The 15,528-nt window shown below is 48.2% G+C and overlaps 1 protein-coding gene across 1 annotated transcript; it reads left to right on the plus strand.

Moving 5' to 3' along the window:
- On the plus strand, positions 1 to 13,820 carry LOC309679064 (F-box/WD repeat-containing protein 10-like; the record flags this gene model as incomplete). The annotated part of the gene is made up of 12 exons (XM_082492295.1): positions 1 to 85; positions 2,123 to 2,332; positions 2,434 to 2,561; positions 3,572 to 3,694; positions 4,225 to 4,337; positions 4,760 to 4,963; positions 5,956 to 6,077; positions 6,607 to 6,755; positions 7,527 to 7,669; positions 8,823 to 8,981; positions 10,048 to 10,316; positions 12,949 to 13,820. The coding sequence occupies 12 exons, from the start codon at positions 1 to 3 to the stop codon at positions 13,818 to 13,820; spliced, it is 2,577 nt and encodes an 858-aa protein (XP_082348421.1).
- Between the last annotated feature and the right edge of the window lie 1,708 nt (positions 13,821 to 15,528).

The following is a 15,528-nucleotide window of genomic DNA, read 5'->3' on the forward strand; positions in this document are numbered from 1 at the left end:
ATGGGGCCAGATGGGACTCAGACCTGGCAGCTTTCTCCTGAACCAGCATCAGCCTCCCGGGGCCGGCTCTGCCTCGGAGCCAGCTGTACGTCTGCAGCAACCCTGTGAAAGAGGGGATCACGCAAGGGGAGATGAACAGAGCTTATAACGGAGGGTAGTTGACAACGACGTAATGAAAAAAAACCTTCCTCTCATGATTTCCTCTGGGTAACATGTCTTAGGGTGGGTGGTTGAGAACTGAATGTTCCAAGTTCAAGAGGGACGGGGAACTGCTGGAGCGAGTCCAGCGAAGGGCAACTAAGATGATGAAGAGATTGGAGCATCTGCCTTATGAGGAAAGGCTGAGAGCGCTGGGACTCTTTAGCCTGGAGAAGAGAAGGCTGAGGGGAGACCTTATTATGGCGTACAAGTATCTAAAGGGTGGGCTGAAGGAGGATGGAGCCAGGCTCTTTTCAGTGGTTCCCAGTGACAGGATGAGGGGCAATGGGCACAAGTTGGAACACAGGAAGTTCCGTTCAAATCCACGGAAACACTTCTTTACGGTTCGGGTGACAGAGCACTGGCACAGGCTGCCCAGGGAGGTGGTGGAGTCCCCTTCTCTGGAGATGTTCAAGACCCACCTGGATGCAGTCCTGAGTGATGTGCTCCGGGCAATCCTGCTTTGGCAGGGGAGTTGGGCTGGATGATCTCTAGAGGTCCCTTCCAACTCTGAAAACTCCGTGATTCCGTGAAGTAATGAAAACCATACTAAAGAAAGCGCTGAAGGGACTAATTCTGCGTAGCTAGAATGGACGGAATAAATAATACAGTGCAATTTACTTATCGGATACTTAATATGCTATTCTAACTTCTGCAATCCCCCAATTCAGCTGTAAGAAGCCTACTGTCATTGTAAAGTTTGACGCTTTGCTTATTCTTCCAGAGGAAGATGATGGATGGATCATCTGCTGAATCCCAAAGCAGTTTCCGGGAAGACAGCCATCCTCAGCTCAGTGCCTGTATCCGATCTCCACTACGCTCTGCCGGCACTTCTTCTGCAGCCCTGAAAAGCAAAACCTCATCTGCAAGGACCGGCCAGCTTGGTAAGACGGGTACCACTATCTGGATATTTAATACTGGGAAAAATCTATGGTGTTTCATACCAGAAGATTAACAACTGGGACTGCCTGGGAACAATTCTCTTCTGGGTCACTTTGGTGGGGGGGAATAAAACCCCATGGCAATAATTAACCGGGAAATGCCATGCAGAAGGAGGTGATGCCATTCAACAGATGCTCGTCTTCGCTCTGAGCCACTTCCCAAATTTGCCGAGGTGCTGACAGTGTGCTCTTAGCAAAGAGACAGAAGACAGTGTCTCCTTTTTTGCTCGTGGTGTGGATTGAGATGTTCTGTCAGGTTTAAGGGCTTCCACCGGCGCAACCTGAATTTCAAAACGTAGCGCTGGGGCTGGTGCTGCGCCTAAAAGGAAGGACAGCCTTCCGCCGTGGCAGGGTTGTCATTGGGCAAAGATGCCCACACATCTTCTTCTGCAAAAACTACTGATGTGAGAAGGGCGTTAGCTGTGTTTACCCTTCCATTATCTTGGGGACAACAGAGAAATGTGTCCCCCTTTCTTTCCTTCTGCGATATCATAACCCAAGTCTTATTTTTACTGAAGAAAACCTAATGGCTAAGGAAAGAGAAGGTTTTCCACTCTTTGGAGGAAAGACACGCACCTTCCCGTGCTGGTGACTGCTGTAGATAGAGGTGGAAGAGGTGAAGTATAGTGCGTTCGTAAAGGGAAAACCATCACGCTGCATCCCCACCACACTCACCCAGGGTCTCCTGCAGCCCCATGGATCACCTGGTTTTTCCACCTGTGAACAGCCCTCGTGACGCTTCAGGGCAGTGGTGTGTGGGGAGAGTTGTCATCCTCTGCCCTCAAACCCCGCTGGTGTGGACTGCCCCGTAAGACACGGGGTATTTTCAGCATTTGCCTTTAAACCATACAATACCAGAGGGATTAGCAGAAGAGTCAGACTAAAATCAGCCAACTCTTGCAAGGCCATTACTAACCATTAATACCATTAACAGCCGCCAAAGCTCAAGCACTTACAAGACTGTCAATTCCTCTGTCTTCTAGGTGGTCAACCACCAGCAATGTGCTTCTGGCCCCAAAACACCGAGTGCTTCACCCAGGACGGTTCTGATGCAGAGGGCAACTCACTTCTTATGTCCTCAGCCGATCAAGATGACACTGTGGTTCCTCCATCTCTCCAGTCGTCCTCTAATGTCACCCAATCCAAGGATTTCATTCGCTGCCTGCCGCTTCACCTGTCCATGGTCATCCTGGGTAAAGCTGCTCTGATTTTTCCAAGGATGATTTCTCCTAAGGGTCACGGGTGGTGTCTAATGTGGATAGGGGTTTGCCACTCTGTCCTTTTAACTCCTCAGGGCTTTTGGATCAAAAATCCCTCAAGGCGTGCGCTGCTGTGAGTAGATGTTGGGCTTTTCTGGCCGAAGAAGTCAAGAGGGAACGTGTGTGTCAAAGCGTAGTACGGGAGAAGATCCTGTATTTGCAGGTACGATGTCTGGGCTGCTGCAATTATTCTGCACTTCAAAAAGAGGGTGTTTTTCTGCTACTGCCCAAGCCATTAGATGGAGGCGCTTTTACTAGAGGCCACCTCCCAACTTCGCCCTGTTCCTCCTCCTTTCAGCTGCAGAGCTAAGGCAGGTTAGATGTTCACACTGTCACAAGTTAAGCACAACAGAACAGCCGTTACTGAGCTTTAGAGAGCCGGCAATTCTGAAAATGGATCAAATCGTTCTTGTAATCAGGAAAACAGTTGGGTCACAAAATGCAAATACTGGACCTCCAGGAGCTAGTGGAAATTGGGCAGAGCTACAATGGCTCCCTGAGGCAGCTCAAAAATGAGCTTTATTTGCTCCCCGTAGGAAGATGGGAATACTAGGTTTCTTTGTGAGAACTCAGCTGGTGGATGGGACACAGCAAAGCAGAACGTCGAGGGATTGCTTGTCCTGGTTAGTACAGACCTGCCATAGACCAAGCCAAGTGTAAAGGGGAACCCCCAAAGAGACAATGTTAGGGGTCTTTTCACGCTTTGCTTTGTAAAAAGGGCATGGAAATCTCATGTGGGTGCTCAAAGGCGGCTGAATGGAAGGTTCACACATCAAAAAAAAAAGAATCTTAGATGTTGATAAAGATGTTTGGAGAGCATCTCACCTCAGTGGGTTTGGGTTCTGAATCAACTGAGTGCTCAGCAAAGATGAGATGCGCTTTCAATTTTCTGTCTGGTGAAAAGTTTTGTAGCATATTAAAAGCTTAAGAATCGGGTTTGGAAAAAAAAAAAAAACCAACAATTTATTTTTCACAAGAAGTTAAATCTTATACCAACAAAGTGGTAACTGCAAGCCGGGTCTCTTAAACAATACCAGCAAGCCAGCGTGCGCAGCTCAGCTTTGCGTGTAACTTGACCGTCCCACGGAGATGCTGAAGCAGCAATGCAGGAGCAGCACCCTTTGGGTGTGTGGGCTCTGCAGTGACTTCGTTGCCTCTACTGGTTTATTCCAGGGGTTGTCCCCGAGAGGAGCAGTTTCAAACTATGCAAAAACAGTCAATGTGGCAATTCCACAGTTAAATGACGAAGGTGATGTCATCGAAGTGAAAGGCCACAATTGGGAAAGCAAAACGAAGGTATGTTGGAAGTTGTTTGCTTTCCATGGATCCTGCATTTCGGTATTTGGGGAGGAAGGAGGACATGGTGGTCTTGGAGGACAGGACTGAATTCAGGGTTGCTTTGCTCTTCTCCCATTCCTGCTTCTGGCTTGCACCATCCTGAGCAATTCGGAAGGACCAATGCTTGCTCAGCACCTTCTTGTGCAGGATGGAGCCTCCCTGAGCTAACGCATCCCCCAGTCGCATGAACGGCCTTGCGGCCAGGGGTGCTGGCCAGGCTGGGCACCGTCATGAGGATGTGGCCTTTTTCCCAAAGAATGAAGGCTGCAGCTCTCAGGTCTTCCATTTTTGCCACGGAACATGGCATGGGAACAAGCCATGTTCTGCACGAACCAGGAGGTTCCCGCACTCGGGGTGTTCCTTACCAGCACCTTCTGCCTCTGCCAGTCTCATCACTATAGTGGGCACCAAGCTGGTACATTAATACTATGGCATAATGCTGCATTCCCCCCTCCCTGACTTAATTTCCCTATTTCCCTTTCCATCAGGAGGAGGAAGCCCATCTGCAGGCTGTCTATCACGATCTGCAAACTGACACGGTTCAGTTGGAAGAGAGAAATGTCTTTTGCGGCTCTTACAATATTCGTGTCCTCGCAGACAAGTGAGTAGACGGTGGCTTCTGAAAACCTATCCCGTTCCTTGTAATCCTTCAGTGGGAATGTATGGCCGGAGAAGGGTCCCTCAGCATCAGCGTTAAGAAATCCTCAGGGTCAAATCCAGTTATTTAAAAACAACCTACCTTCATACCTTTATAAAGACATAAGGGTTGGCAATCTGCAGTGTATCACAAAGGACAGAGGGCTGAGAGGAGCCCTCTCCCTTCTTCACGCTTCCCCTCAAACATGGCTATGCAGAACTAGGGACCTTGGCCGTGGTGCCCTCCAAAGGATTCACCCGCTGACGCCTATTGCCCGTGAGGTTGCTCGGTGAAGAGCATTAAGCATCAGAGAAATGCCTGTCATGGCCTTAGACCTGTTGTACCTTGCTAGTTGGCTACAGCTTATCCCACTCTTTCTTATCCAGACCTGACCGGAGCAGAATAATCCATTACAGCGGTGGAAACTTGGTAGCTGTTGGCTCTGTGGACCGAAAAGTGAGGCTTCTTGCTATGTCGGCAATGAAAGAAGTGCCTCTTCTTCTTTCCGGCCACGCTGGGAGCATCAAAGCGCTCTTCCTCAATGAGAAGAAAGGGTTCGTTCTCAGCGCCAGCTTTGATCTCAGCATCAGGTGAGCAGCACGGGGACTGTGCCCTGGGCTACCAGCCCCTTGGCAAACCTGGGGAGAATGAAACTTTAATCCTTCCACCCCCATCTTTAGGAATCCTCCTTCCTATCATTTCCGTTAGAGTAATGAAGGACAGTAGATAAGGAAACGCATCCCCCACCCGCATAGGACAGCTTCTGCTTCCCAGTTTCACCCGGTACTGAAGGATAAAATAGGAAGAGAAGCCATGCACAGGTTTTCCTAAAGCACCTTAAAACACCAGATGTGTTTCCCATAGGCACTTGCAGGGAGATTGTAGCATCGCTAAGGTCAGCGTCGGGTTCAGGGAGGCCGGGGTTGTCCATGACGTTTTGGCTAAGCGGGGTCAACACCCCGGTCCCTGCCGTACCGCTGCTCCTCACCGAGTACTGCACCCTGAAACAAGGGGTGGGTGGAGATGGTCAGCTCTTACATCTTATTTATCGCTGAATCTCAAAAGCATCACGATGAGGGGTGAAGTGTTAAACAGGGAGTTGTCCGGCTCCGGTATGGCAATCGCACAACTTCATCGAAGGCAGCAGTTAACGAGAATGGAGTTTATACCACGTCAGACTGTGTCCTCCCTGCTCTTCCCGCTCCGAAAGGGCTGTTTACCTGCGGGCTTGTGTTCCCTAGATAAAGTCAACAGAAATCATCTTGGCACCGGCCAGTGAAGAAACAACTTTATCGGTAAAGCTCTAAATGTTAAGGTTAATTGAAGGTAACTGTGCCAAAGGTGAAATCCAGCCACGCGTTCCCAGGTGACTTGGAGGCAGAAGAACAAAGTGTTTTGGTAAAAATTTAATAGTAAGCCTGACTTGATCACTCCAAATGCTCTGACGCCTTAGTGGGATGGCTCCTGATTTTAACCTAGTGTGTATGGGAGAAAAGCTGGGCCTGTCAAGCAGGAAATAATGAATACGATGAATCAACCATCAATTAATGACTGTATTCCCTTTTTGCCCGGCCCTCTGTAGATGCTGGAATATATACAGCGGCGCTTGTATGAAAGTCTTTAACGGGCACTGTGGGACGATCACCTGCCTGGATTTACACGAAGAGCAGTTTGTGTCAGGAGCCAGAGACGGGATGGTAAAAGGTGAGAGCCAAGCCCAGCAGCTCCCCAGCCAGCGGCGAACAGCAGTGAGCGATGGGCAGCGTACGTGGGGCTTGGGGGGAGCGGGAGCTGGAAAGTAAGCCTAGGAATCGGAAGGCGAATTTTAGCGTCTCTTATTTTCGCTTCCCGAACAGCCTAAGCTGACACACGCACACAACAAGGGCTCTGTGTCATTGAATAAATTCTCCTCAATTCTGCTTTTATTCAGTGTTAATGACTTTGGGGCTATAGGGCTAAACCAAATCTTGGGAGAGTGGCATCATCTTGCAGCTTTGATAGAGATTTCCTTCTTGTCAGCGTACAGAAGGCGGCTGACAAGGATGTGCCATTTCCCGGACTTCCTGTTTAAAAAAATTCACAGTGCAATTAGACTCTTCATGCCAACGCCTGGCTCCGCGCAGAGCGGCAACTGTAATTCCAACAGCATCTTTTAATTAAATCGGGGGAAGGGAAAAAAAAAAGTATTGTTGGGGCATACGTATTTAATAACTCTCCGCTTTGCCCCGGACAGTGTGGAGCCTGGAGAGTGGGAAGTGTCTCAAGACCCTGAAGCACAGCAGCACTGTTTGGGCAGTGAAGATGGACAACACTCGCGTTGTCAGCGGGTGCGACCGAGGGCTGGTGAAAGTCTGGCGTGTTGATACAGGCGCTCTGATCAAAGTAAGTTTCTCCTTAGGCGGATAAGTTTGTTCCAAATTGTTCAAAATCTCCTGTGCTAGTTTTAGAGCTTTTTTTTTTCCTTGATTGTGCCAAAGACTTTATTTAAAAAAAAAAAAAAAAAATTAAAAATAATCCAAAACCCCAAAGCTGTTTAAACTGTAGAATCATTGGTGAGTAAATAGTATTAAAACTGGTTTGCAAACAACTGCCAATCTTAACCCGGGGTTTGATTTATCCTGCTTAACCCCCATCATGACTCGTTCTCTGTAGATCGATTCATCTCTCTCCTGTGGAAACAATTCCGAACCTGGGAAGAGGGTGGGGAGGGCTTGACGAACAGCTCTCGGCGTTGGAGGTGTCATGGGTTAGCCCAAACCATGGAACTTTGCTCTCAGAACCAGTTTATAAAGCTGAAGCAGCTGGATAGCTGCTCTGCGATGTAAAGATTGAGGCCAGTCTGCTAATTACCTTAGCAGGCGTCCACAATTAGTATTAGTCTGCATCTCTGAGCTCACCATAGCTCACGATCTATTTAGCACATGGGAAACGGATGTGAAGTCCGTGCTGGTAGCTCACCATCAACCCAGAATATTTCTTCTAAGCTACTATAAAACTAACCCAGTTACCCATAGGGTGTACTGGTGTATTATACCAACACCCGTAAAACTGCGATATACCATATGAGATGGGTATTGCGAACGCCGTAAGGTATCTTGGCGTATTTACGTCCAGGTTGCTGACAGCGTTGCACCTATTTCTTTTACGTGGCAGACGTTAGAGGGGCACCAAGGCCCCGTGAAGTGCTTGTCCTTCGATCAGTGGCACCTCGTCACGGGAAGCACCGATGGATACGCCCTGGGATGGAGCATGTTGGGAAACCTGAAGAGATGCCTGACGGCTTTCTGCCACCCTAAGTAGGAATCGGGCGTGTTTCAAGTTGTATTCAACGGTCCGCTAAATCTGTGCAGAAAATGTCTCTTATAGGAACACAAAATGCCTTAATTATCTCTTAGGATTTGAAATGTCTTCACTCTCAACAACCTTCTTCTTTAAAGTGGTGCCAGGCACCAAGAGGTCACAACCAGTGTTTGTCAGTTAAGACCTTTAACAGCCTAAAAGGCAGATACGCAACTGCTTATTCACAAACAGGGGGGACAGACTGACAGTCCAACCCTTCAAGGATCCCAGTCTGTGGGTGTCGCGCTGCCTGGTCACACAAAGGTACTGGCTGTGGTAGAGGTGGCCAAGTTACGTGCTGAACCCTACCAACTCTGGATCATGTTATTTTCAAATACTTTAATTGCTTATCAGAACTGTGAAAACTGTAGTGTCCTATTGTTTTCCTTTACTTTCCCAGCCATAAAAATGAAATTTGAAACACAGCAGATGGCCATAACAGCACTGGTTTCTCTGAGGACACGCTGGGTTGGCTGTTTTGGACATGGAGTGATTATAAATGACTTATGAAGAGGGTCCAGCAAAGGGCTACAAAGATAAGGGGACTGGAGCATCTCTCTTATGAGGAAAGGCTGAGGGAATTGGGGCTTTTTAGTCTGGAGAAGAGAAGACTGAGGGGGGATCTTATCAATGCTTATAAATACTCAAAGGGAGGGTGCCAGGGGGATGGGAACAGTCTGTTTCCAGTGGTGCCCAGTGACAGGACAAGAGGGAATGGGCACAAACTTGACCATAGGAAGTTCCATCTCAACCTGAGGAGGGACTTCTCTCCTGTGCGGGCGGCAGAGCACTGGCACAGCTGCCCAGAGAGGGGGGGAGTCTCCCCCTCTGGAGCCATTCCAAACCCGCCTGGACGTGTCCTGTGCCACTGCTGGAGGTGCCCCTGCTCTGGCGGGGGGTGGCACTGGGGGAGCTCCAGAGGGCCCTTCTAATCCTGACCATTGTGTGATTTTACTACTCGGCCTTTTGAATATCTCCACGAGCTGCTTCGTGTAGCCCGTTGATGGAGGCAGACCTTTGCCTCTCCTCCAAGGCAAAAGAGGTGGTTGATCATGACTCCTTGGGAAAGCACGATGAATGTACCAACATGAAAACACGTTGTGTTTTCAGAGAAGTTCTGTCTCTGGAGTTCCTCTATCTCCGAGTCATTAGCGGCTGTGCTGACGGAAAGATTCGTATATTTAATTACCTGACTGGAACCTGCCTGAAAGTGTTGATGGCCAATAGCAGAGGGGACCCCATATCTTCTTTCTGTGTTGCAGAAAACAGGTTGGTGATAACAGCTGCAATCGGTCTCTGAACCAAATTAGGCAGGTAACATTGTGATTTAAGGAATTATATATTTTCTTTCTTTTACCGTCCTTCTCGCAAATAAGCTTTAAAGGGCTCTACTGCTTATTGACTGCTTCAGTAACTCGGTTTTGTTAGCAATGGCTGAAAATAGATTTTCTTAGTCCATTCATCAATCTACAACAGCCTGTTTCTATACAACATAAAATACAGCATTGGAACAGGCTGCCCAGGGCAGTGGTTGAGTCACCATCCCTGGAGGTATTTAAAAGATGTGTAGATGTAATGCTTAGGGACACAGTTTAGTGGTAGACTTGGCAGTGTTGGGTTAATGGCTGGAACTGATGATCTCCAAGGTCTTTTCCAGCCTAAACAATTCTATGGACCAGCTGTGAAGCTGAATTGAGAACCCAAATTTCTTAAGAGGTTGGGGAATCAAGCTGAGGCTTGACAAAGCCTCTACTTTTTCCCCGACCTACTGCCTCTTCATAAAAGCCAATCACAGAAGATACTTCCAGGTTCCATCATGTCTGCACCTCTAAACTGAAGGCAGTTCCCAGCTTCTGTGTAAGCAATAGCTAAACCACTGGTGCGTTACCAATGCTGTTTTGGTCACGACTCTAAAACACAGCAATACACAGGCTGCTACGAAGAAAGCTAACCCCATCCCAACCAGACCCAGTACGCCCCTCCAATTTAGGTTTAAATGTCCTTAATGATATAGTATCTCCAGTTTCTTTTGGCATTGCATCGATCTAGCTCGGTGCACTGTTGGCAATTTTCACCCCAATTATTTTAAAACTAATTTTGCCATACAGCTGAATGAAAAGAGCCCTGACGAGCTCCTACGGAGTATGAGTTAAAATGTACTGTGTCTGATTGATGGGACTAATTGGTACCGCTGCCTTAAACAGGTGATGGTTATCTCAGATCTGCTTAAGTGCCCTCAGGTTTTGTATTGCACAGAAGCAAATGGCCCCGGTAGGTACTAACTGCCGCGTTAATGATATCTGGGCTTTTATAGGCTCTTCCTTCCCTTCTCCAGGATGGTGATCAACTCGCCAACTAGTCTGTTGGTGTTCCAGTTTGAGGCTGTCAGGTGGGACTACACCTTAGGCACTGAGCGAGAGGTGGTGGGGAAGAAAAAACAGCTCGAGGGGACTTCAAGCACAATGCCGCTGCGCCTTCAGCGACTGAAACGCCGCGACCTCAGCCCGATGCACCCCCTTGCTCTGGAGACGCAAGATGCCGACCAGCTCCTGCCGTCTTGCTGGATCCGCTGCTGGTCACCGAAAGGCTGGGGGGTGTCTCAAGGTACGACGTACGGCCCCTGCCGTACTGCAGCATCATTTCCTCGAATGAGCCAGAAATAATTCCAAGTACCCGCTGCCTTCATCCGAATCAATATACAGACTCGCTGCTTTTTTTTTTTTTTTTTTTTTTATGGAGTGCAGTCTGGTAGATGCGCTGTTGCATTTCAATAGTTCTGTCATTTCCAGGCTTTTGTAGAACCTTTGTACCTTTTTAGAAAGGTTCGGTATAAATCCCACACGTTTGCCAAGAACAGGCACTGTCACTTTTTACCCGAGTAATAGCGAAATCGGGAGTAGTATTCAGATTCTCGCAGCTGGCGTGCGCGGAAACAGCCTGCTGACTCAGTGCTTGAATTATTTATTAGAAAATACTCCAGAAAGTCATAGGACACCTGCACTGAGGATCTGCCACCACCGGGAAATGCAATTGCACGGAAGCAGGCACCTTTTAAATTGTAACGTTGTGATGTTGTGGGTTGTTTTGTTGTGGTTTTTTTTTTTTTTTTTTTTAATCACAAGTTATTTAATACAGTACGCATCACAAATCTTCCAGCTCTACAATCAAACTGTATACTGCAGATAAACTCACGGGCTAAGAAAGTTTTCCTGCTTTCAAGGCCATCGGATGGTACCCTCTGTGATGCCGCTTATATGCAAATACCTCTGGATTATTTTGAATCCCTAGACCTTTAGAAGCTGTGATAAGAGGCAAAACAGTAACCAAAGACTTGAAAGCCCGTCAACTATGAATATTTTATTTAAAAAAAAAAAAAGAAGTTTAACACCAGCGAAGTTTAGAGATGCCTTTTTCTTCTGTTTCCTAGCTCTCTGCTATGAGCTGATGAAAGCAGCAGCTCGCCAGCAGCGGCAGCGTTTTCTCAAGATGGAAAAGGCTCTTTGTCTTCATGCAGAGCGGCCGAAAAAGCTTTTCACCCCTGGCACCGCGCCAGCCCGTGCCTCTGCCTTGGGAAAGGCAGCCAGAGCACATCCTGCAGGGATCCCAGCAGAGACGGGTAAGGACTCTCTGCAGCTAGGTAGGACAGTAATTCTGCAAACCAGGGCACCTAAGGTAAGCGAATGGATGGTCAGGATCTCTGGAAGATGGGCCTGTTCTGGATGAAAGATTTGCAGCAGTAAAACAGATCATTTGCAGAGCCTGTGGTGGCTACAGAAGCTGCTTTAGATCTATCAAACAGAAGCGATCAGCTCCAGCCTAGGTCTAGGGATCTAGGTGGTGGGTTTTTGCTGTATCCTTGTTCTATTTTTTGATTTCTTTAACAGGTGTAGGAGAACTACCTACATGTACCTACTACCAAGTAGTTGGTATTCGGTAGCAGTAACTCAGAAAATTGTTTTTAAAAAATTACATGTAAATTGTCTCAGCCAGCAAAAACGCGGCAACCTGAAACTTGAAAAAGAGAGCGCACTGAAATCACAAACGTGGGCTGTGGCCACGTGGCTTTTGTCTCATGTTAATTATTCTCAGGTTTTATATTCAGAATCTGTTGGGATCTTAAAGTTTGAGACATATTCTGAATTCTTACTCAGAAGAGCCGTACCAAGCGAAAGTCTCTAACCCCAAACCGCCTGTGTTTGTCACTAAGGTGCGGGGTCACACGTACGTGCAGATTAAATAGTTCTGAATTCTGGGAATGAGGAACAAGCAGTAATTTTCATTAGTTTATTTTGCTGTATTCTGCCTTTCTGCACTGTAACTTAATGTTCTCTGAAATATGTTTCCAGAGGGTGGAAGTTTCAGTTAACCAGTCTGGAAAAACAGATTTGTATTGCAATTACAATTGATACGTGTGATACAATTGATATGTGATGATACGCGAACAGCGTGACATTGCAGAGCAAAGTGACAAATGAGCCGCTATGGCAAGGCCGTGGGACCGAGCACCTCATGCAGGCTGTGCCGTAATCCCCACCTAGTCCTTAGCCAAGGGCATCATCGCACGATCCGTCTTGATGTGCCCCTCACAGGGCGCAGGTCACTCCCTGCGCCCCCGAGGCAGCAAAGCCAGGCCATGAAGCGTGTCTTGCGATTTCCAGTTCAAACGCAGCTCTGAGGTGTACCGGTTCAAACCAGTTCCCAGGTGTTGGCTACTTCCAAGATTTCTCCGTGACTTGTCTTGAAGCTTTTTCCCAGTGCAAAAACTGTAGGACCAGAAAGGCGTGCGTGGGAAGAGGTGGTGGGGAACCTCACTTCTTTTCAAAACCATGGTTTCGATCAAGGTGGATGCTGAGCCATCCACACACAAATACAGTCGTGTCAGAGAATCTGACTTGAGTTTGACCTGTACAGGCTTTGGGAAGGACCACTTCTCAGTCAACCAAGACAGAGTTAGCTCTGCTGGTGGCAATGTCACCAGTGCGGCTGAGGATGAGCAAACTAAAATGGGCATCGTGGGCTTGTAGCTTCCTGTTCTGTAGATAAACTTGGGGTGTCCGTACGCCTGTCAATGCAGCACCCATCCCTGATCTTGCTCAGAACACCATCCTGCCAACAACGATCACAAAAGCTGTCACAGAATGGTAGGGGTTGGAAGGGACCATCTTAGTCCTCAACTGTCCTCATCTATCCAAACTGTCCTCAACTCCAAATGTGTTGTTTTTATTTTCGGAAACAGATGGCAAATCTGAACGTGGCCCTTCTCTCTACACACCTGCACATCCTGACAGGGCAGAAGCCACTTTGCAGCATGAAAAGAGACGAGACCTACGTTGTCCCATGTCCCCTGACAAGTTCTTCTTAATGGTCAGCATGCTGCAAAATGCCCGCAAGGCAGCCGTCGCCAGCTCCGGTATTAAACACACCGCAAAAGTCAGGGAAGCATGGGAACTTCCACGGGAACATCAGCAACGCCGCCCTGAAAAGGTACAACTATACCAAACCCCTCTGCAACACAAAAAGGACCAGGAAGCCCAGCTCCAACGTGCGAGACTGCACAGCGATTCTCTGACGATGAAAAGAATTTCTGTACCTTTCGAAACCAAAATGCTGCAGCTCAAGCTGCAAAACTCTTTGCATGGACCCGCTGTGACGTCCTCCATCCCTGCTCCTTCCATTGTACGTCCCAAGACCTGTGGTTTGCTGAGAGAAAAGAAAGCTCCCGGCGGGCACGGTAAAGTCATTCCTCTCCCTGGAGTTCGGCTTATCAACCCCTTTACGGCTTCTTCTGAACTGATCAAATCAACACGTGTGATGATTGCACAAATGAAAAACGAAGCGGTTTCCAGGAGAAAAAAGCCTTTTACTCTGTACGCTGCAGACCCTTCCCTGAGCGACAGTGGGTTCAGGCTCCTGACAGGAAAACAGAAGGAGGCGTCTGAGGCGGCTGCCGTAGCTCAGTATCGGGCACACCAGACAAAGCTCAGAGAAGATCAGCAAAGAGCATGCAAGAAGGCCTGGCTGAGGAAAATGAAAGGCCTCCCTGTAGACTCCTTTACTGGGGAGGGAAAAATAGCTGCTCCTGAACTTGGGCTTAACACATTTATCTGAAGGTAATCCCTTAGTCCAACAACACCCACTGTCTGAGGATTCTGGTGTCCAGCTCGGTCTGTCATGTCAAGATCCCGGTGGTTTCTAAGTATACAAGACCTCTCTGCTGTAAGTTTTTTTTTCTAAGAGATATTACTGGTATATTCAGCTGTTTCTCAAGGCAGTGAATGGACCGAGTCCTCTCCTGGAGTCACCTTGCTAGACCTGCTTCTACTGCGGCCACAGCCCTAACAGTTGACACAGCCCAACACATGGCTCAACTGTGCGTGAATAATAATAATAACAACAACATTATTGGTGTTCATGTGGATTGATTAGAATTTGTAAGTGGAAGAAGCGTGGACTTAAAACTGGCTGAGCCCAGAGGGTGGTGATCAGTAGCATGAAGTCTAACTGAAGGCCAGTAACTTGTGGTGTAGCCCATGGGTTAATAGTGGGTCTGATCTTATTTAACATCTTCGTTAATTAATGATGCGGATGGTGGGGCAGGGGCCACCCTCAGCAAGTTGGCAGATGACACCAAAGTGGGAGGAGCGGCTGATGCAGCAGAGGGTGGTGCTGCCATCCAGAGGGACCTGGGCACGCTGGAGAAGTGGGCTGAGAGAGACCTCCCGAAGTTCAGCAAGGGGAAGTGCCAAGTGCTGCCCCTGGGGAGGAGCAGCCCCAGGCACCAGGACACACTGGGGCCACCCGGCTGGAAAGCAGCTTAAAAACTAATTTGTATTAAATAAAAAACAAAGGTAGTGGTTTCTATTTCTGGTTTTGTGGATAAAATGCCTAAACGTGCTTCATTTCCACTAACGCTCAGGACCTAAATTGGCTTGAGTTGGGAAGACAAAAACCTCTCTGGTTGTCCAACTTTGAGTATCAGAAATAGCTGTTATTTTCTTGCATTAGAGGCTTGAGGCAGGACACTCCATGGTCAAAGGTCCTTTCAGCAGCAGTTCTGGCTTGAGATGAAAGTCTGTAGGGTGGTGATTAGTTTTGGTTTATTTGTTTTAATGGCATCTCCAGCTTCCAAACCCCTGTGATCAAGCCAGACCTCACTAACGGTGAAAAATAACAACAGTTATCCCCCGAAGAATAATAATGAACAGGTAATAAAAACTAAGCATCCACGTAAAACTTTGAGGAAGCCAGAAACTAATGAAGATGTGGGAGCTGGACTGCTGGTGTTCAGATTTGTTGCCGAGAGGCCGTGGCGGCTGGGGATGAGCAAGGGCGGGTGGTTGGCCATCAGCCTGGTTGCAGCAGGTCTGTGCTACGGGGACGGGGCATTCTAGTTGCCTGAGGTGGCTTTACCTGGGGTTAAGTTTTCAGACACGAAGCAGCAAGGATGTCACGCTCAGCCACGGGATGGCACTTTCTCACAAGAAATCGGGCGTAAGCTCAGCGCAGCTGCAGCCGGAGGCCCTTTGGCACAACACCCCTGGAAAACAAACATCTAATAGAGGGAGCCTGGTGGAAAAACATCACAGAAAGGCTGGTGGCTTTTTAGTCATGCTGAAGTGAGGATTAGCGTGTTGTCTTCCTACTTGGAGCCAATAAATCAGCATCTCCCCACAGATGAGGGTGCTCAGGCACTTGCAAGATGCTACAGCCAACAGAGGTGGTGTGAAATTACCTATGAAGGCAGAGCCGGACCGAGCCCTGCGACCGGCTTTAGCTCAGCGCAGAGGATGTGCGGCTGGGAGCTGGGCGTCAGAGA

Source organism: Vanellus vanellus (assembly GCF_965231255.1).
Source record: "Vanellus vanellus genome assembly, chromosome: 17".
NCBI lineage: Eukaryota > Metazoa > Chordata > Aves > Charadriiformes > Charadriidae > Vanellus > Vanellus vanellus.